The 22,814-nt window shown below is 39.4% G+C and overlaps 1 protein-coding gene across 49 annotated transcripts in view; it reads left to right on the top strand.

The window, feature by feature from the left end:
- The window catches only part of LOC126295245 (basement membrane-specific heparan sulfate proteoglycan core protein), a 1,297,357-nt gene extending 1,277,580 nt beyond the window's left edge, over positions 1-19,777 (top strand). For all 49 annotated transcript variants that reach the window (XM_049987617.1, XM_049987624.1, XM_049987622.1 and 46 more), the window contains 5 exons: positions 3,143-3,294; positions 5,301-5,501; positions 6,254-6,466; positions 8,774-8,924; positions 18,221-19,777. In XM_049987617.1, the coding sequence (XP_049843574.1) occupies positions 3,143-3,294; positions 5,301-5,501; positions 6,254-6,466; positions 8,774-8,924; positions 18,221-18,323 (820 nt within the window). In that variant the 3' untranslated portion in view covers positions 18,324-19,777. The remainder of the gene's footprint in view (positions 1-3,142; positions 3,295-5,300; positions 5,502-6,253; positions 6,467-8,773; positions 8,925-18,220) is intronic.
- The last annotated feature ends 3,037 nt before the right edge of the window (positions 19,778-22,814 follow it).

Below are 22,814 nucleotides of genomic sequence, written 5' to 3' on the forward strand. Positions count from 1 at the left end.
TGAGTGATTTGTAGGCAATCTCCTGTATAGACAGATTGCACCTCCCCAGTATTCTACCAATAAACTGGAGTCTACCACCTGCTTTACCCACGATTGAGCCTATGCGATTATTCCGTTTCATATCACTACAGATTGTTACACTTGCAGTCCCTGGCCAATTTATTAGACACAGTACAGTTTTTAAGCAAATTTTGATTCATACGTAACAAAATTTGTTTTTGTAATACATAAATTGTGATAACATGATTATGTGTAATCTACTTTGTAACTAAGGTGATATGACAAACAAATAAATAAAAGTACTATTTGTTGAAATTATTTTATTTCAATAATTACAAAAAAAATTAAAATATTGCAAAAATGAAAACATTAGTTTTAATATCTTGTTGAACTAGATTGTGCAGCTGTGAGAGCCTTAATATGCTGTAGCATACCAGGACTGTACTGTGTCCTGCATTTGTGGATGATGATACCACACGTGGACGATCTTCTGTAAGAGCTATGTTTTTGTTGTGATGTCATCTTTTGCCACCTCCCTCTTCATCAGTTCCCATACATTTTCTATAGGTTTCATGTCGGGACTATCACCCGGCCAGTCTAACAGGGGATATTTTGTTCCTTCAGAAAGGATTTAACTGACCTGGCTGTGTGACAGGGAGCTCTATCCTGCATAAAAATTCTCTAAGTCACATTCTCTAAGTTGTGGTATTAACCGTTATTGCTGGACTTCCTTGCCTCATTATGCCTTTAAGCACGTAAACACGTCCTGTACCCTTGCCGCAGATGACAGACCAAAACATCACCTTAGTTCTGTGTTTTACAGTCTGAATAATGCAGCCGGGATGAAATCTATCTCCTGTTCGATGGTGCAAGTACTGAGATTTGTTAGGTAAAATATCAAATGTGCTTTCATCACTGAAGCGTACCTGTAAAAATCAAGAAACATAATTAATGTACTGTGAATAAATGTACATAGGTTATACCAAATCGTAAATAATAATTTTAAAGTTACATTACCGATCTCCAGAAATCCACATCCTTATCACACCACTGTTTAGCCTACTTCAGACATTTTGCTTTCATTATGGCTGTTAACTTTGTTTTTCTAGCAGGTCGACAGCCTTTGAAATCAATATCCTTCAACATCCTACGAACAGTGCATTCAGATGCATTCACATTAGCCTCTTCCAGTTGAGATTTTATCTGTTTCGTTGTTGCAAATATGTTTTTTAGGCAAATTCTTTTGAGAAATCTTTATGACCTTGGGATGAAAATTAGTTTTCTTTGCACCACTTTGAAATCTAATCAGGATCTGACTGAATATTTATACAGCAACTTTTAGTAGTAATTTATTATAGATAACTGCATCATCTGCAAAATCCCTATTACTATTAATATTATCTGAAAAATCATTAACATACAACATGAACAGCAACCATCCCACACACTTCCCTAAGGTACACCCAAAGATACTTCTATGTCTGATAATAATGACTCTCCATCAAGATAACATGCTGTGTACTCACTACCAAAAAGTCCTCCATCCAGTCACAAATTTCGCTTGATACCCCCATGTGATAGAACTTTTGGGAATAAGTGTAGTTGTGGTACCGAGTCAAAGACTTTTCAGAAATCAAGAAATACTGCATCTACGTGGTTACTTTGATGCAAAGCTTTCATTATGTCATGTGAGAAAAGAGCGAGTTGGGTTTCACGTCATCGATGCTTTCGGAATCTGTGCTGATTGGCATTGAGGAGGTCATTCTGTTCAAGATTCCTTACTATGTTTGAGCTCTGAGTGTGTTCTAACGTTTTGCAATAAATTGATGTCAAGGATATTGGATAGTAGTTGTGTGAATCATTTCTACTACCTGTCTTGTAGGCAGTTGTGAACTGTGCTTTTCCCCAAGAACTGGACATTTCTGGATGGAACAATGTGTAAAATGGAAAGCAACCTCTCACCTATAGTGGATTAATGTGTGGTGGATACACATATGTAACAGAAGCAGTATTCCCACTAGCTTTCAATGTCTCACTCTTTTCCTAGTGAAAGTATGCACACACAGACAGACATACATGCATTTTTATTTCTTAGTTACCTCAAACATAAAATTAATCCATGGACTTTCAAACTTGAAAAAACCAACAACCACAAAATAACCGTGGGAGCTTTGAATGTGAGAATCTGCTAATGGAGTGTGGCATTTACAAAACTGTATTACTTCAGATTAAGTAAATACAAGAGCGGTCTGAGAAGTTCTGGGCCTGATAGTGAAAACATTAATTTATGCTTTCGAAGAAGTTTTATTTTTCAACACCATCTCCTGTAATATCAATACATTTTGTCTATTCCCTCTCTAGTGCTGCAAAATATCCATCTAATGTGGCAGTGGCTTCTCAATTGGATGAAAAGCACAGAGCAGTGGGGATTTCCTCAGTTTTGAGAATAGATGGAAGTCCTAGGGAGCCAGATTTGGAGGAAGAACATTTTGACATTTCACTGTGCAAATCCCTCAATTTCCCCATTATCAAGATACTTTTGTACATTGTCCTGATGGAAAATGAATTTGTTCTTCTTTAAGCTGAGTCTGTTTTCATAAATGCTTGGTCGGTGTTAAATCTTCTTTTACACAGAATTTAATCACTGCACGATACCTTCCCCCCCCCCCCCCCTCCAACAATTGTTTCAAATGACTGCCTATCGTCGACTGCTGTGTGGAATGACTTGCAATTTCACATGGCATCTACTAACACATATATACATAAAGGGTAAAAATCACGCAAGTAGTGTTGCGATCTCTGGGCGAGGCTGATAACTTTTAAGATGGCCCTCGTATTTTATAGCAGTAGGAAATACACATTGTAATGTATGAAACTAATATACAAGATGCTTATTGGGATGGGTGGGACATGTGGTCATCTTTGGCAAACCTGCAAAGGATGCAGAATCACCTCTGACACGCAGAAGGCAGGAGGTGTACTCTACGCAGCAGTGAACACCAAGGGGTTGACGACGACACTTCGATTTGGAGTCCGAATCGATAATTCGTTGTACTTTAGAAACTTAGTGGACTAGCCTTTTGTCCTCGTTACATGTATTTGATTGTTAGCAGCGGATTTTCTCAGTGGACTGTCTTTGCAGGGGAACGAACTGCGAGACGGCACTGCAGGACCAAGAGGACGCGCTGTGCCGCTCACTGCGGCCGTGCCAGAATGGTGGCTCCTGCGAGACACGCGGCTCCACCTACCATTGCCACTGCCCTATTGGCTGGACCGGAACCAACTGCCAGCAAGGTACAATAACAGCACTCTGTCCTGTTACAGTTGTTTTTAGTTACATATTTCGGCGTCATGTTACACGAGTGGTATTGTTACTGGTTTCGACTTACTGCTAACGAGGAAACCTTATTGAATGACCCATTTCAACTTTCTCAATACTTTCAGAATTTGAAGAATAGGGCACGGACACTGATATCTAAAGCAGTCTGGCACCTTTCTGTCTTATAAATTGCCTTTGGAGCGTAGAATATTTTAGAGTGCTTGTTAAACATTCAGAGAATATTAACATACAAGTAAATCCCCCATTCTTCAAAGAATTGAACTCACTGTATAAAACAGCTTTAGACTTCTTATTACTTTACAGATGTGTTAATTTCTGAATATTTGACATTAAGCAAGGAGGTGAGAAAAAGTGTGGAAAGGATTTGAAATAGTGTGTAAAGTTTGTCGGAAGTTGCAAAGTGCTCTCGGGTAATTAGCACGCATGAGCTACTCTGCCTCATACGTATATGCAGTTTCTAACTTTAATACTTGCCAAAAGGCTTCTCTACATAAAAAAACAGACTATGATAGTAGGGAATGTGAGCATAGACTCCTTAACTAATACGATGGTTGGAACTTAAATAGTGGCAACTATTTATTCAAAACCGATACAAAAGAGTTACATGTTTTCACCTGTTACTGTCGTTCAAAGTAGTCATCGGTGTCGTGTAGAACCCGTTTCGAGTGATGTGAAAGGCGTAGTATACCGTTAGCAGAGCCCGTTCTGTTGATGGTGCGAATGGAGCAGTCTAAAGTTATGATGGTCTCGTGTACGACTGTGATGGTGTTACCCTAACTCATTACGTTCCTCCGTGGCAGACCGTCAGTGCACAGTATTAATGTTCGTTTTTGGAGCATCACCTGCAACCGTCTTTGCAAAAGAAGCGGCGACACTTTCTGCGCAACCCCACCCGTCATTTTGCACGACAATGTGCGGACGCATACATCGCAAGCTGTGGCTCCTCTGCTCGGTCGCTGGGACTGGCATGTAGTGTACCACCCACCATACTCCCCGGACTTCAGTCCTTGTCACTTCGATTTGATTCCAAAGATGAACTCGTGACTGTTAAGTTATTGTGGACAAATAAGCCATTTGTTTTATTATTTATCATGAGATTATACCTCTTAATAAGTAGATTAGGATAGTAATTTTAATCTTTAAATTCGGTCGATAATTTTACAAAATATTGAAAATCGTGTTTTTGTTGTCCCTGGAAAAACTGCATGTGTAGTGTCAACCTTTTAAGCAGTGTAATGTTGCTGGTTCAAATCTCAGTATTAGCAGCACTGCCCTCTTTCGCCTTCTCCTTATTATTAAATGGAAATATAACTTAATTATTATTTGCATGAAGACAATATTCACAATAAAAAAATATTTGGTACAAAAATGTGAAACATCGAATAGAAAATAAAATACTTGCCAATTTCTAGAAACTGAAGAGTATTATTGATTCCCCACGCTCACTGCCCGAAAAGAGACAGCGAGAGAAAGCCATTTTGCACGTCTGTATCATATTTTAATATTTTTCCGTACCAATAATAAAAAAATAACATAGTGGTATTTATTACTAAAACTTATGAGTCAGTAGTTTCTAATTAAAGTTTCCATTTGTCAGTAAATATTAAATTCAAACAAAAGAAAAAAAATAGAAGTTACTAGTAGGGAGGTTTGGAAGATTCATAATTTCCCTAATTTTGTAGGCTTCTGAAAATGACAAATTAATTCATCAAAACAGGTAAAATGGAATAAAAATATATTTTCAACTGACAACTGAATTTTATTCAGAAATATGTACAGCTACAAATAAAATAATAAACAACCTAATCTTCAAAGTAGATTTCATTTCATTTAGGAGACCGATGTCAGAGCTCTTACCTTTACGTTCTGTAAGCACGACAAAAATCAAAGGGGGCTAGTGAATAAAGTCCTCTCGTAAGAGAATGTATGACGACAGCACAGCTTTCTGCATCTCGCGCAGCTGCCGACTTCGAGACGGAGGCGGGCTTCCAGGGAGACGGCTGGGTGGAGCTGCCGGGCCGGCTGATGCCGCACAGTGACCCACACCAGCAGGAGCAGCTGACCGTAGAGTTCTCGACGACGCAGCCTGACGGCATCCTCTTCTGGCACGGCCAGGAACCGGAGGCCTCCGGACGCGGCCAGGACTACCTCGCTCTAGCAGGTTGTTCATTTGTTCAGCTAACATTGTCGCACTACAGTTCTGTGTAACAGCTTTACTGTCTTTTTATTCCGTCTTCAGTCCGAAGACTGGTTCGCTGCAGCTCCTTTCGTGTCTGCACGAATACTGCAATCTACATCCACTTGAACTTTCTTACTGTAGTCTTCCCTCAGTCCCGCTCCACATTTCTTACCTCTGAACCTTCTCCCCATTATCGAGCTGATATTTTATTGATGCTCAGCACATATCCTATCAAATGATCACTCCTTTCAGTCAATTTGTGCCATCGGTATCTTTTTCCATTTCAGTTCACAGCCTCATAGTTACCTACCCAGTGTATCTGTGTAATATTCAGTATTCTTCTGAAATGTTTATCGTGCTTCTCTGACTTCCACGTAAGACAGATATCGTCAGACAAGTTTTCCTTCTCTGAATCTTTGAATGCAATGTATGTGTCCTGTTTTCCAAAATCTGCAATATATTTAGGAGCTGCAATGCTAACACTGCTTCTCAATTGTCTGTTTATTCCAAAAGCAAACTGGTGTTTCCCTAATATACTGCCAGTCATTCTTCGTATTCTCTAAATATCTCTCTCGAGTGTCCAGTAACCGAATGATATCAGATTGATTGTGCAGTAATTTTACACATTATGTCATTTCACTTTGTTGCCGACACAGATTGTCTTTCCTAGAAATGTAAACAAATAACACAACACTTTGTCATTATCACGTTAACCCGGTGCCTCGTTTTGACAGTTGTGAATGGCAGCCTGGAGCTCAGCTACGAGCTAGGTTCGGGCCCGGCACGCATTCGCTACCCGCTGCGAGTGGACGACGGTCGGACGCACACGGCCGTGGCGGAGCGGCAGGCCACGCAGGGCTCGCTGTCCGTCGACAACGGGACGCCCGAGTACGGCGAGAGCGGAGGCCTACGTGCCATGCTCAATACCGACGGCAGCATCTACGTCGGTGAGTTGTTCTGCACTCGGGTGCGCGTGCCTCGGAAATTAGTACGTGGCCGCGAGTCAAAAAGTAGACGGTCGTAATCTTTTGCTACCGCATTATTATGCTTAGAACTTCTGGTATCAGAATACGAGCAATCACAACACTACACATCAGAATTTCTGAAGGAAATTCATTTGTTTATAACTACGCATTCTTATTCCAAATGAGGATACAAAAACACCATTTTTATATGTGCCTATCCATTATTTCTGTTATTAATTATTTATTTCATCAGCTATCTCTTTGTGCAGTACAACAAATTGGTATAAATCAACAAACAAAATCTAGACGTGAAACAAAAATTAGACAAGTGCAAGTACAACTTGTTCTCTGAAGGTTTCATACAAACTAAATATGTACTATCCTATAACATTATATTGTTAAAAATTGATTATTTTCATTGTTAAACTAAATACGTACGTAAATTGTTAACCTTTAGGTTTTGATGAGTGAGTTTGCAAGTATCAAAACATGTGACGTAAAAGACTTTATCTTCTGATTGAATTGACTTAGCAGCTTAAAGTTTTTACACCGGCAAGGGACCATATACCTTAGTATTTGGCATAAAATTCAATTTGATACCTCTTCCTGTTGTTGAGATTAAGGGCTCTTCAAAGACGGACAGACAGATGGACAACAAAGAGACACTGAAAGTGTTCTGCTTTTACCGATTGAGATACAGAATTGTAGGAAACCTTTGCGGATAACCTTGCAGGCCAAAAGCACAGAATCAGCTGTCAGCCAGATAAACCTCCTTGACAGAATATCAGAGAAAGCAGGCCTGCCAGTCTCGACATCCTAAATAGAATGAATGACATATATCATAGGTGCCTCCAGATCATTGAACACAGATTTTGGAAAACTTGACAAAGTTAAAAAATCTAAATACCTCAGAGAAATCATTCAAACTCAACTGCTCTATCCTGTAGAGCTGGCCAGAGTCAGCACAAGGAGGTGATTGTACACACATCAAAATTAATGTACACACATAAAAATTAATTTTGCATCACCCAAGTTCCCAGAACTACTGAAGATAGGCGTTGATCGTGGATATTGTATCACAGACACAGCCCCTTTGACTGTTCAGAGATGTCACTAAACCCACCCAAAGATGACAGAAGGGGTCTGACAGCCGATCAGTTGCAGTCATTCCACCAGGAAGGAGGTATACAGGTCGTGTTGTCTGGTAGTTCAACTGTGCGTAGACAGTCAATACCCGGTTCGATCGCATCCACATTGTTGCATTGTTACTTTGTGCCAGGAAGGGCTCTCGACAAGTGTCCAGGCATGTCGCAGTGAACGAAAGCGATGTTGTTGGGACATGGAGGAGATACAGAGAGACAGGAACTGTCAATGGCATGCCTCGCTCAGGCTACTACTGAAATGAATGACTGCTACCTACAGATTATGGCTCAGAGCCACCCTGACAGCAACGCTACCATGTTGAGTAATGCTTTTCGTGCACCCACAGGACGTCATATTACGACTCAAACTGTGCGCAGTAGGTTGCACGATGCACAACTTCACTCCCGACGTGCATGGCGAGATCCATCTTTGCAACCACGACACCGTGCAGCTCAGTACAGATTGGTCCAACAACATGCCGAATGAACTGCTTAGGACAGGCATTATGTTCTTTTCACCGAGGAGTGTGACACACTGTTCAGTGAGTGCAGCAATGTGTAGGTTCCCTGCTGTTTTGGGGTAGTAGCATTATGTTGGACTGACATATACCGCTGGTGGTCATAGAAGGTGCCGTAACGGCTGTAAGATACGTAAATGCCATCCTCTGACTGATAGCAGCCATACGAGACACGTGAGACATATTCCAATCATATTATTTTTATTATTAATGTTATTTCATTGTGGTAATTACATACCTTAAGATAACCATAAGCTTAAAATCATCACAGCTGTTGCTCTCAGTTGTTCTGTTTTTTGTTTACGCTAGATGTCTTCATCAGTACAGTGTTTCTAGTACAACAGTCATGGAATCTCAAGTTTTGAACATTATTTTGTACTTTACCAGCATTTTAGCCAATAAATCAACAATATAGAGATATTTTCCAAGGACAGATTACCTTTTTTGACAATTACATCATCATTTATTTCCATAATTGTAATTTCTGCCAATAAAATATTCTCCAGTCATGAATTCTTTTGTGCTAGCTGCACCACACTTATAGTGCAATTTCTGACTGCTGAGTGTTTTTAGCTTGGAAGCTACTTCCTTAGGCTGTAGGCAAGTGCTAAAGGTTCCTCAATTTGCAGGCGGCCTCCCGAACCCGTCGCTGATGACAGACGGCCGCTACCTGTCCGGACTGACGGGCTGCGTGCACGCCATCTACATTGACGAGGACACGGCGCCGCTTTACCTGCGGGAGCTGGCCATTGGCGGCAGGAACGTCCGATCCTGTGACTCGTGAGTATCTGGAAAAATGGCCACTGGTTTTGTACTACTCTCACTTGACCCTGGGGTAGTGGAGGGGCTGGATTTTCCTGTAGCATGTTGTGGGATTATGCTGCCATCAAATGCACGAGCTTCAAAATTTAGAAAATAAGGGAACTAAATTTATATAACACTTAGAGGTTATAAACATACACACAAAACTGGAACTGTTAGACTGTTTTGGTATCGAGTCTTGTACAATGCCTCTGTGTTTGATATTCATTTGTATGACATTCAGTAGTGATGAATGTTTGATTATAAGAACAACATTAAAATTGAAGACAACTTGAAAGTCATTGTACACTTTCCTAATCAAAAACAGTGCACCAGTTACAGTCACAGTCCAAATCCTTTTTTGTTCTATAAGAGTTGATACTAGCACCCGATCAGAAAGACTGCCATCGTGTAGCAGATTGACCATTTTCAGACAACTCCTTCAATAAGAACACGTGTCCAGTTGTGTAAAATTTTTTAAATTATGAAATATTAATTGGAATAAGTGTCTGAAACTGCATTCAGTCACAGTGCTTAGGTGTGCATAGGCAAAGAAGCCTAGAAAGATTGAAATGAATGGTAACTAATAGTTGGGAGATGGTGGTAGCTTTATAAATGATAAAGTATTTGAAATGCTGATTTCTTTTCCTAAAACACATTTACCAGTAGAACGTTGCACATAGGAAATCGTAATATTTGTTTAAAAAGTAAAACTCGATGTGATGCTTCCTGTAGTTCCTGTGATTTTACCCCATTTTCTCAAAATCCAGAACTGGTCAGCACTTCCGTATTTTACTAGAATCAGGTTGATGATTCAGTTCTGTGAACAGACACATGGCTCTGAAAAGTAACCTTTATTTAATGGAATTGTATAAAAATTACTCGTTTGGAGGCTGTAGCCTTTCTGGATGCTAGGAGATCATTTTAATGAGCCAGCAACAGTATTCCAATTGCCTTCTTACTGTGGATTGGATCTGATTTTAGTTTTGGTTGCTGAAATGTAGTCTGGTTATCAGGGCACACATATTTTGAGAGTGTATGAATATTGTTAAAATGAGACTGAACATTTGCAATTAAATTGTATCATATTTTTTGCATGACACTTTCATTTGTATGAGATGGGACCAAAATGAAACCAGAATTTTGTTATGAAGTAAATATTTGTTTATTATTTTATGCAAGATGAAGCCTTTCAGAGTACTTGTATACATGTATACTGTGATTTTTCTGGTCCTGGAGATCTTGCCAAGTCACATCTTTTAATTCCTCCATTTTTTTCCTAACCCAATAAACATCAGCAAAAACTTTTGCATCAGAGTGGTTCTTTCAATCAGGAAATGTTGATTAACTGGTGCCATTTAGTAAGGTAGATAATTCCATTTATGGTATATTATTTCTGCCACACTGCCAGACATGCACTGAACTGGGCAACACAGATATGCTGAAATCACTGCTCACCGGACACCGTTGGACGAATGGCCATCGTAGTTAAGGTCACTGCTAGTAAAAGGCAAGGTATCTGTATTGGAGCTATGACAGGCATCAAATTCGTCACAACATATTCTTCCTCGTGTGTTGCTTTAAGCATTACTACTGTCTCTTTACATTTTACCTGACTGATAACAAACTTCTGCAAAGTCAAATTGCTTCCATTTTTGCTGCACCGTAAGTATCAGTGTTTTGCTATATGCCTCCCAAACAGTACTGAACATGATAACACAGTTTCATGTGATGAGTAAACATTGACACACAAAAGCAGAACACTCTCCATAAAAGGCATCAACTGACAGACGCGCTCACTACGATGTTGCCACCCGTCGATGAAGCCACCTTATATTTACACCTACGTGTCCACGTTCAGCAGATGGTAGAGGGCACTTCTTACCAATATAGATAGGTTTCTGTCCCATCCCATACACATAATAAGTGAGGAAAAACGTGCCTTAATGTGTCGTATCTTCTTCTCGTAGTCCCTCCACAAGATATATGACGGTGGCAGTGTAACTGTCACATAATGTTTCTCAATTACCAGTTTACTAAATTTACCCAACAAGTTTCGGAAGAGCAAGATCAGCTTTTTCCTGATTATTCCCATTTAAGTTCCCCTAACGTCCGCTACACTTTCATGTAAACTGTACAAACCTGTTACAGTCCTAGAAGTGCATATCTGAATTCTTTCACTGTATGCTGTCTTGCCTACTCGATAAGGACACGGCGGTACTATAGTGTTGGTTATGCTTTTGTTGTCAGTTGTTGATGTGTTATGCCTATTGGCTATCATCTCAGGACTGTTGGCTGACATTTATTGCATATTTTTTTAATTTTTACTAGTATGAGCCACAGCCAGATGTATGTTCCTGTCGCACCTACATATTAGGGCCTGTACCTGATCATGAACACTGTGGTTCTCCCTTGTTACCTGAAATGGCCATTTGCTGCAGCACGAGAATCCAAGATCTGTTTGCATTGAAGCTTTCTTCTTTCTTGCTAAAGCTATTGCCACACTTGTGAATTTCAATGGTTTCCCTGGACAAATCGACATGGTAGCTGTTTTCTCTACAGTGACGACCTGCTTATTATTGATTTTAATTCCGTGATCAGTTTCGAGTAGCGTGTACTCTGCTATGACAAATTCCTCCAACAATATCACTATATTCAGTGATCCTGGTATTGACGGATTGTCCAGTTATACCAACATAGACTTTTCCACAAGTATGCAGTACAAGTATCTTCCTGGTATTGGTGGGCCCCATTTGCTCTTCTTGGACACACTTTGATCTGATTGGTCATTTTGTGTATAATCTTTAAACTGCATTTGCACAATATCGAATCTGTCTGTACTGTGGACTTGTATGGCAGAAAGGCTGTACCCAAAATTTAACTTGTACAACGGGCAAAGTATCTATTACACCTCGGGACTAATTCCAGGTGTCGAATCTCGCATTGACTTGATGTGGCTTACATTTGTCATTCACGCGTTATGATCATGTTAACTATACTTCTTTTCTGACTCGGGTGATGACTTGAAAGTTTCGTGCTGGTATCATCAGGTGTGTCTTGGTTTTTGATACATGCTATGGCCCAAATTCTCACCGTTCCGTGCACTCGTCACGCCCAGAAAGGGTGCTGTTGATACTTTCTCCATAGTAAATTTCTTCTTGGCACAGAGACTCTTCAGATGTCTGTAAATGTCACTGGGCTCTTTCTCCCCATGGCTTCACATGGTGAAGGTGTCACAATGTGCCTGTACCGTGCTTGACATTTATTAGGTGCCAAGTCCAGTTGTGGTAATACTCTAGAATTGGTCACATTACTGTCTTATATGCGATTATCTTTACAGATACACTGCACTTTCCCAAACCCTCCCATAAAATCCAAGTCTCCATTTACCTTCGTTAATACTGACTTCATGTGATTGTCCCACGTTGTTCATTTCTAACTATTACCCCCAGCAACTTATACGGTGTGACTTGTTCAAGATGTTCAGCACCAGTCTCGCCATCCGGTACGGCTCTATTCATCGTCTTTGTTACGGGTATTATATTTATCCACATTTCTGGTTTACTTTGGGTCCCCCTCTTCCATCCACAACACAGGGTACTGCCCAGCAACACCGAACCTGTTAGCTGTGGCTGTATCCCAGAAATCATTTCAGTCATTAACACGTATTTTCTTTTTCTCTTTTTCCGTGCTGCGAAACGGGCACACATCTCTGAATCGTAACGTATTCTGCATGCGTGTGTGGTATATTGTATGTTTTCTTTGTCTGTTGACCGTACTTTTGTAACTACTGATTTAATGATATCTTTATTCCAATTGTGTGCATGTGTTTAAAATGCTGATTATATACTGTACATTTCTTTGCATCCGTTGTGTCTCTCATTAACTACATACACTGTATGTGGGCTTCTGACTTGCTCAATTACTGCTGTAAACTGATTTGAAAACATTGTACGCTTTTCAAATATAACTGTTCTCCAATAATTACAAAAACACTCTAATAACTGCTTGCACAATATCTTTTATCACAAACTATTTATATTCTATATTTGCTTCATATTTGGATTGCCTCTTTAAATGTCCACAATAAAATGCTGCTTTATTTTAATACAAACATTTGTTTCCTATGTCCATACTAACGTAATGTGCATGGAACTGTGACTTGTTAAAACCTCTGAAATATTTTTTTAATCTTGTCTTTTACATGGGCCCCTGTTATGTCAATTGACGGTCTACCTTATGTGCAAATACTGTTTTGAATTGTACTATTCGTGACGGATCAACCTTTAAATTATATTTATTTCCTGTACCTGTAAACGGACAAACGTATTGCTCTGAACCGAACCGGTAGTCGCTGGGTTCCGTCCTCACTCGTTCTCACCGAGGAATCTAATGCCGGGGTCGTCGAAGGGAACGATAATTTCTACGGCGAAAACAGCGACAGTGGACAGGTCGACCTCATTTCTGTGGAAAATGACGACACGAGCGTAAAAGGCCTGTACAGTGGCGGGAGCGTCCCCGCCCATTACGAAACCGGCGACGAGACGGAGATCGTCGATCGGCACGAAGTCACCCACCGCCACAGATTCGAGGAACTCGAGACGGAGGACCCGGTGGTGCTGTGGCAGCCACACGCTTACCCCGAGCCGACGGCGTCAGACCTGCGCACTCTGGCGCCCTCGTCGTCCGTGCATCACTACCCCGCCAGGTCTCGCCCCCCGTCGTCCGCGCGGGTCGCGACCGCCTCCGGGCCGGCGGTGCTGGTGGCGGCCTTCACCACCGCGGTGGTAGCCGCACTGCGGATGCACTAGCGGCATGTGAGGTCTCTGCAGCTGTCAGTCGTATTACACTACACTCTCGTCTCTCGGTATTTTTCCCTACGCGCAGGTAGTGCACGTAGCACTCTGGTGACTTTTGCACAAAGGTGGCACACGAAATGGTGCGTATTCGTCTGTTGCCACCAGAAACGTACGGTGTTTGTTACACATTTTGTCCTCCATTCAGAAAGAGTATGACAACTCTTCTCGTCAGCCACAGCATACACAGGATGGTCAAATAACTGCTAAGAGAAAAAAATTGCATTAATGATCATTGATCATATTTATAAAAATCAGATATTGCAGCTACTTTTGCTGATACATGAACATATTTTCTTTCATTGCTGTTTGATTCCGCTCAGCAGAACTAATTAACCTGTACGAAACGAAGCTGAAGTTGACAGTACACGTGGCTGCACCATTGGCAGGAGTGTGAACACCTTTCTGACACTACATCATGCTCTGCCTTCAGAAATGGAAAACAATTGTGCTGTTTCTTCCTATGCAGGCTTATCCATTCTACCTGAAATAACAGAATCAGTACGTCTTGCTGTCCTGAAGTAAATTTTTGAAATTTTTTCAAATTATTTCTCGCAATGTCTGTGTGAATTATCTTTCTTCTGCCAGATTTTTTTTTCCCACCATTTTGAGGAAATGCTATTTCCAGAAAAATCTTTATCAGCATCAATTTATCCTTCTAAAATACTGCAGCAGATAAAGGAGAAATAAGTGAAGCATGTAGTCTTATTTGAACACCATCTGTGTTTTGCCCACTGTGTAATCTGGCACCTCAGCTTCATTAGCTCATTTGCACTCTCATAACTAATATGAGGCGTGTGAAATTGTTTGCTCCTGTGCTGTTGCGGCGACAAGAATTCTTTGTCGAGCTGTGTGGAAATGCAATACTTTCCAAGTGAGGACCAAAAAATTGGCCGAAGGACCGAGTTATGTAGTACTGTTTGGGACATATCAAGTAATCTATGACAATAATATTGGTATTACATACTGTTGTAAATATTTACGTAAATATTAAATATACACCTGACTGTTTTACATCAATTTTGTTATACTGCCACGTATCTAGCAGAATGATCAATAAAACAGTGGTTGTGTGCATCGTATACAAGAACTGTTGTGTGTTACACATGATGTAACAATCCTTCGTAGTATGAGAGAAAAAAAAAAAAATCCTTTATTATAGCGCTGCGAGTATTCAGCACATTTGTGTCAAATACGTAACATTTGTAATAGTGTCATTTGTTCCGCAAATGTTTGGAAACAACAAAAATTTGTAAAGTTCTGAGGAATCTCGCAGATATGCTACGTGCACAAACGTTTTTGAACCAGTTACGTGATGCACTATATCGTCCGTTGCACAGAATAGTCCAAAACTTTTACCCCTCGGTCAGCAGGAGAATGTGATCTAGTTTAAACTCTTTATAACAGAATGCATGTACTGTGTTCTTGCATTTGTAACATACTTTTTTGATTTGTTTTGATAGCTTTTGATACATTTTGCAAAATATTAAACATTTATCTTTCCCTTCCTGTGCTCTCATTGTGGAGTAAAAAAACTTGTGAGGTAACAATTAACTTACTAACCAAAATCTATAGACATAAGACATTAAAGTACAATTTCAATTTTATGAAGATTATGGCATGTTGAAAATTTAATATTAAGAATTACCACATTCAGAACTAGTAATTATGTCTTTATTTCTTGCAGTTGTATTTGTTGTTGGCTTCACATTTATTCTGTCTTGTATCTTCTTTTGTGCCCTGAAAACACTATCTTCAAGAAACTAGAGAATTACAGTTGTCTGGCTTTATGCGGGCTAAACTCAACTTGGAATTACTAAACAAAAGTCTTCACAGAAAAGTTCTGGCAAGAGGCCAGGTTAAAGTTCTGGCAAGAGGCCAGATTAATTGGCATTGTCAGTGTTTTAAATTTGTATAATAAATAAATTATTATCTCAACAACAAAAAATTAGTGTCAGTTACTGAAGTCATCTGCAAAAGATTTTTTTTAAATTAATTACTTTTTATCTCAACAAAAAAGGAAAAAATAGTGTCAGTTACTGAAGTTTATCTGCAAAGGACAACATTTCTCTACACGTAGTACCTTACTTCTTTCCGTACAGATGGTACATTTAACTTCCATTGTACTTCCCTGTATATGAGCATTTGATCGAGTAGATATTGAGTTTAGAGGAATATAGTAAAAGATGTGGACATATAATACAGGAAGATGGTGCTGCAGCCTTAAACTACACATTGCTTTGAAGCTAGCCAAAACATTAGCAGGCAATTGCTGCACGTTCTTAATTTCTGCCGTGTTCTAAATAGTAAATGTTACAGTGCTACTGTGAGTAATACAGCATTAGGAAGACATTTTCTGGTCTTACGTGCCTATTTGATCCAGTAATACGGAGCATTTCGCCTTGTTAGTGTAACTTTCTTTTTATTATACATTCCCAGTTACTGAGAAGAGAAGCATGTGATACGAAAAGGGTGCTTTCGTAATCCAGCATTTTTCTTAATACAGAGTGAGGAAACATATTCGGCAAATGTCATCTTACCAAAATTGCTGTGAACATATTTCACCATGTTTGGGTGGTTTCCAATCTTCCCTTCACACAGCATTCACAAGGTACATTTTCAAGTTGGACTGATAGGAAATCTAAAGTTAAATGACAGAAATAAATACACTGCAGTAGAAATCACCAGCACAACTACAGGTCATGTATATGAAGAAAATCAGTGGAATGTGTCCACTTACAAATAAAATATTATTTCTGTACTCTTCACACTACAATCAGAATGACTGGTACACTGGTAAATAATGCAAGCAAGTATTTTGATGAAAATGCTTCCACCAGAAGCTAATGTATGACCACACTAACATGGCGAGCATTGGCTTCATTTTTTATGATGTTGTGGCAATGCCGTTTATTATACATCCATGGTAGATCAGTTATTTTTTCACAGATAGTTCTGCACATTTGGTGCCTCATAAATCTCGTAGATTTTCTTCACCGTCATACTACTTACGTTTATTGCATTATTTAGAAAATTCTAAAAGATGATACATGTCACAGTTGAGTTTAATTTTCACTTCATCCCATTTTCTTGTAGTTAAACACCTGTATTCCGATCAGCTCAGTTCACTATATTGAAGTGTATAAAACTCATAACATAGGTTGGTAACCCACATCGACACTGAATAGCCTATCGAAATCTAGCAAAGTGGTTGTTCATAGTTAAAACGAGTGCTTCAGTGATAGGTATTCTTCAGTGATCGAGTGCAAATCACAAACTTGTAAGGTATCCGCTTTAGCTGAACATGCTTTAGAAAAAGGACACTGATAAAATTTGACAAAACATCCACCGTGGCTCGCCCAAATGGCTTCTGGAATTCTGTAATTAAAGAAGCCATTGAAATAAAAATCAGCAATAACACCATAAATAGACGATGGCCTGCAGCTAAGCACGGTACAGGATCTAACAATCGCGTGGTCGAAGTGTGCGTGTCGAACACCGAGTCACTGCATGTGTGTCTGTGGTGATGCCGCAGGCACCAGTGACATCACAACTGGAAGCTAGTGTATGTAAGGGGCGTACCAGCAGCCTGCTGGCAGTCATCTCACTTGGCAATGGCCAAGGAGTACGTGGTCGAAAGCGTGAGGCGGTTGGAAACCTGAGAACTTTTTATTCAATGTGGTGACTTTACTCAACATAACATAGTAACTGTGTTCTTCTGTTAGCTGCTACCTAATTGACATAGATGTTTGTGTATTGAATGACGGGTGACGACTGATCAGCACAATGTGCAGTGCCTGTTTAAAGATACACATAGCACAGAGAAAGTAAAAATATTTACACACATTAGGCAGTGAAGTAAATTTCTCTATGCACAAATTTTATCCCGATAAATTTGTGTAAATAATGGTCCTGTTTACAGGCCGGAAGTTTTGGCGCGTACCTAAATATTAAAAGCCCATCACAAATTTTGTAGAAAGTTAAGTTTTCAAATTTGAATATTTCATAAACCAACATAGTAAAATCGTCCCTTTTCGCATCAGAAAAATTAGGGCTGCCAGACAATGTCACTGAAATTTGACCAGGTTCAATGAAATACAGCTTAAGTAAGAATTTGAAGATTACATATATTCAAGCTGCATGTTTCATGTGTGGAATACAAATTTTCTATCTAAGGAGTGGAATTATAGCCAGTTTTATTACCACGGCCTCACAGTATATCAATTTGTTATGTGTCTGAATATAGCAACTTGTGTTCTGTATTTCTATACTTCTACCTTTCAAACGAATTAGGTGGTGTAGCTAATTGTACAGTATTTTAGTGTACGTTAATATTTCGTTGCAATTTTCTCACGTGTTTTCCCACCCCATCCCACTCCTCACTCCCTGACCTCTCTCCACTTTAACTTTTGCCGACAGTGGGTCTGAAATTGACAACGATCTGTTCGGACGGCGACAGAGACGACTCACAGCCGGCCACCGCCGAGGCAAGGGCAGGCGGCAGTCGGGGAGGAAAGCGTGAAGAAACTGCGGCAAATTGAGAAGGAGATTAATGCAATGATTCTTTTTTGTGTTCACTAATGTGTACGAGTGTGTGGATCCAGTGTGGTGCCTTTGACTACCAGGAAATTGTCATATTTCTGTCAGAGTGCTTCTAATGTACGACAGTTGTAGTGGCGAGTTGCAACATCTCTGTGTGTTCGTGTATTATTTTAATTGTTCTCACTAATCGGTGGGTTAATCCACGGTGCATCTCAATTTCTTTTTTTACTGTGCTGTCCCCGATGTTGAAACTGCCACTAGTTTATAACAATTGAGAATGGTGGTGTCAAATGCACCGTGCCTGCCTGCATTTAAGATAATAGCTGTTATTGTAAAAAGTAGGGCTGTGTTACTCTGATTTCATTTTCTTCTTAAGTGGCGGAATGTAAAAGGAAGTAGGGAGAGGAATGTAATTTTCCTCCTCCTTTTTTCCTGCATAATTTTCTGTCCCCTTCCTCCTGTGTGCATTTGTGCGTGTGCGAGAGATAGGATATGTTTCTAGCGGACAAGGAAGTGTAACGTAAAATGTAGCTGGGAAAATACTGCACATTTCCAGTTTTGCATTCCTCTTGATACGTACCCATTTACTAGCTCAAAAGTACTGCTAGAAAATTTGTACAGGATTAACTTGCAATTACAAAAAAAAACTGCAAAAATTATAGCTATGACACATTTGTTACTTGCAGCATTTTTTGATGCCAGTAGAATATCAGGAATGTGCAAACACTTTCCCAGTCATGTTTTAAAAAAGTATTTTGCATTACTTCTCAGTTTTAACATTACTGAAAGCAGTAGTTTCTTCATGTTATTATTATTACTACTACTACTATTGTACTACTATTTTATTATTATTATTATTATTATTTTTAATTTATTGCCACTGTCTCGATACTCTTTTATCTCGAGTTTGTAGTGTTCGTTTTTAACTCTGTGCGTATTATTCCTCTGTCCTGCCCGCACCACTAGAATACAACTTTATATTACTGTGTATAAAATGCGGCACTTTCCTCTTGAGGGGGAGTAGCTGTTAAATGAAACTGCCATTGTATTCTAGTGAAAACTGAAACTGAAAGATGTTTTTTCTGTGACTTATTATTATTATTTTGTAACTGAGTGTTTATATGGAACTGTGAGGAGATATGAGATGATTTGCTCTGTTTTGTTTTTTATGTATTTTTTTAAATGTTTGCTGCTATGTCCTTTGGTGCTACTAAACTTTTTGTGCCATAGTGTGCATCCCAAACAAGTGCAGATTTTTGTATATTAACTACTGTAGTAAGACACTGTCATTGCCTCGATGATGACTGTCAGTTTAAGATAATACTTAGCGTTTATTTGTGAAGGATGAGGAAGAAAAGGTGAAGTAAAGCATTATAATTTTACTGCCATAAAAGTAATAATAATAATAAATTATGTCTGTTTGTAAGAAAAAAATGTCATTTGCTGTTTTTACCTTTCTTACCTGTCCCGTGAACACATCTGACAAATATTTTTTACCTGCTACCAAACTAAATTCACCAAAAAAAACTGAGACACCAAGAGCGAGAGAAATGAAATTGTGGGGTAGCTTGAAATAAGATCACATTCTTGTGTATATAGTTATAATTTCTGTCAAGAAATTCACTGCTGCTTTGGACCCTTAGATGCATTGCCGTGTGAGATATTAGGAAAGATGCTCAAGTGAAAAACAAATGACGTCTCTCAAGAAATAAGAACACATGCTTCAATTAACAGTTTGCTGCATTAAAACTGGCGTCAGGAAATCACTGCCATTCTTGTCTTTAAATATATTTAGAGGTAAAGTAAAATAAACAGCTGACTTTTGTAATGCTTTGTGACAAATGAAGATTTCACGGCAACATCTAGCTTTATGTCACTAGTCAACACACTCTCGGTGTACCCCATAGAAAATACTGTTGACTCCAAAAATCATTCTAAATTTAAAACTGAAATTGCTGGCATATGCAGTCAGACCAAGTCAATCAGGCCGCTACTTTGTGTTTTGTGCGTGACATGATATTCTTGTATAATTGTGCTTGATTACTGCCATATTCTCAAAGTTTCATTTTTATTGCTCCAAAAAAAAAATTCCTTACTTCATGTAATGCCTCTATAGGCCCTTGTATTTGTTGTGTAATGGTTGCAAACAACATCTGCTGTCATCTTGAAGAATGTCTTGCCGTACCTAAAATATATGCTGTGCCAGTTATTGGAGAATGCTGATTGTAGGCCAATATGGAAGTGTGTGTCTTCCCACCACATCCCAGTCATGCTCAATGGAATACAAATCAGGGGATTAGGCATGCCAATCAAGGATATGTACATTCCTAGAGGCATTTGTAGTGTGAACTTCAGGGTGTGGGTTTTGTGTCTCCTGCAGGTATCTGCCATTTGGTCTCTGGTCGTGGAGGGTATTCTTGCCATATACTGGTGAGCATTCAGCCTTCTATCATTAGTTACTGAATAGAACATGTTATCATACACACTTAGCTCCCCACACCAGGCTTCCCTAAGTTGAAGAGGTAAAGGTCTGGAGAATTGCTGCTTCCTGTCACCCTGTCGTCTTAAGTGTCGATGTGACCGCCACAAACAGAAGTGAGACTTGTCGCCGAGTACTGCAGAATGCCACTCAGTGTTGCAGTTGACTCCACCACTATACCGTGCACGACTGTGTCATCTGAGGTATGACGTCAGTGGTAAAGGACGCTCGGCATCTCGACATTTCAACCAGTCGTCCAGTAATACGTTCCCAGCAGTTTGTTGTGACTGAATTCTAATTAGCAGTAACTGGAAACATGGGGACAAAACATGGTCCAGCAAACTTATTTAGATATGCAGTGTGTACTCCACCACCAGACAATATTTTCACAAATGATCTGTTAAAGGGACCAAAAAAGTCATCAGGTGATTAAAAAGCAGTAACCATTCTGGCTGATAGTCTCAGCCGTATCTTGAGCTGACTTGGTAGCAGAACCCTCAATTTACCTTCGTAACCAACCGAGGAGTATTTCACGAAAGACTAAAGTGTGTATACTAACACCTATATATAAAACAGGACATAAGCGACTGACTTCCAATTATAGACAGATCTCCCTACATCGCATATTCTCAAAATTTTCTAAGTAAGTAGCTTACAACAATACGCCGAACTATCTTTATTAAAATACTCTCTTGACAACAGCTCAGTTTGGAAGGTATCATGTTTACACCACTGACTGTTAAACTTTTTATTTCCAGTATTACAATTTCGGTCTTAGGCCATTATCAAGTTCAGATGTTTTGCTTTGAGCCGTGTCAACTTTATACACCCTGACACATTTATATGTCGTCGTCATTTGCTGTTGTATACATTCGTAACGCTGCTAAGTAGTGCGAGCACATGTCCATATATTGACGATTCCTTGATGCTCCAGAATGTCCTGTATCAACCAGTAATGCTATAAATTTCTTTTTCTCTAGTTTGATTCAGTACTTCCTTGTTAGTTATTTGATCTACCTCTCTAATCTTCAGCATTCTTCAATAGCACCACAATTCGAAAGCAGCTATTCTCTTCATGTCTGAACTGTATATTATTCAAATTTCAATTCCATACAAGACTAAACTTCAGACTAAGACCTTCATAAAATACTTCTAAACACATTTATATACCAAGTTAACAAATTCTCTATTTTCAGATATGATTTTCTTGCTGTAGTCAGTCTGTATTTTATGCCCCCTCTACTTTGCCCATCATCTGTTATTTGCTGGCCATATAGTAAAACTTCTATTACTTTTAGTGTCTCATTTCCTAATCTAATTCCTTCACTGTCATCTGATCTGAATCTGCTAAATCCTTGTTTCGCATTTATCAGTATTCATCTTGAAACTTGTTTTCAAGACAATGTCAGCTCTGTTCAGTTGCTCTTCCAACTGGGTTGCCTGTGCCAGAATTACAATGTCATCGGCAAATTGCAAAGTTTTTATTTATTCTCCATAAACTTTATTTCCTTCTCCAAATTTTTCTTTGGTTTTATTTATTACCTTCCTTTAATATATGTTCTGAGGTTCGTTGCACAGCATGTTTGTTCATTTCTGCAGTATTCCCCAAGGCCTGTTTTCATTTGGGTCTCAGTACTATGTCAAATTCCTCTTGCAGCATCGTATCTCCCATCTCATCTTCATTTATTTCCTCTTCCCTTTCTGTGAGCCTCGAAGTTAGTTTCCGCTGCAGAGCCCTTCCCATTTCTCACATTCCCTTGTTTGTTTTGTACTGGCTTGCCATCTGAGCTCTTGACACTCATACAATAGCTTGTCTTTGCTCCAATGGTCTCTTTAACATTGATATGGGTGGTATCATTCTTCCCCAAGTTATAAATGCTTTGACAGCCTCGCATTTGTCCTCTAGCCATTCCTGCGTCAGCATTTTGCACTTTCTGCCATTCTCGTTTTTTATACGTCTGGCATTTGCTGCATGTTTATACTTTCCCTTTC

This window comes from Schistocerca gregaria, chromosome 11, assembly GCF_023897955.1.
Source record: "Schistocerca gregaria isolate iqSchGreg1 chromosome 11, iqSchGreg1.2, whole genome shotgun sequence".
Classification (NCBI taxonomy): Eukaryota; Metazoa; Arthropoda; class Insecta; order Orthoptera; family Acrididae; genus Schistocerca; species Schistocerca gregaria.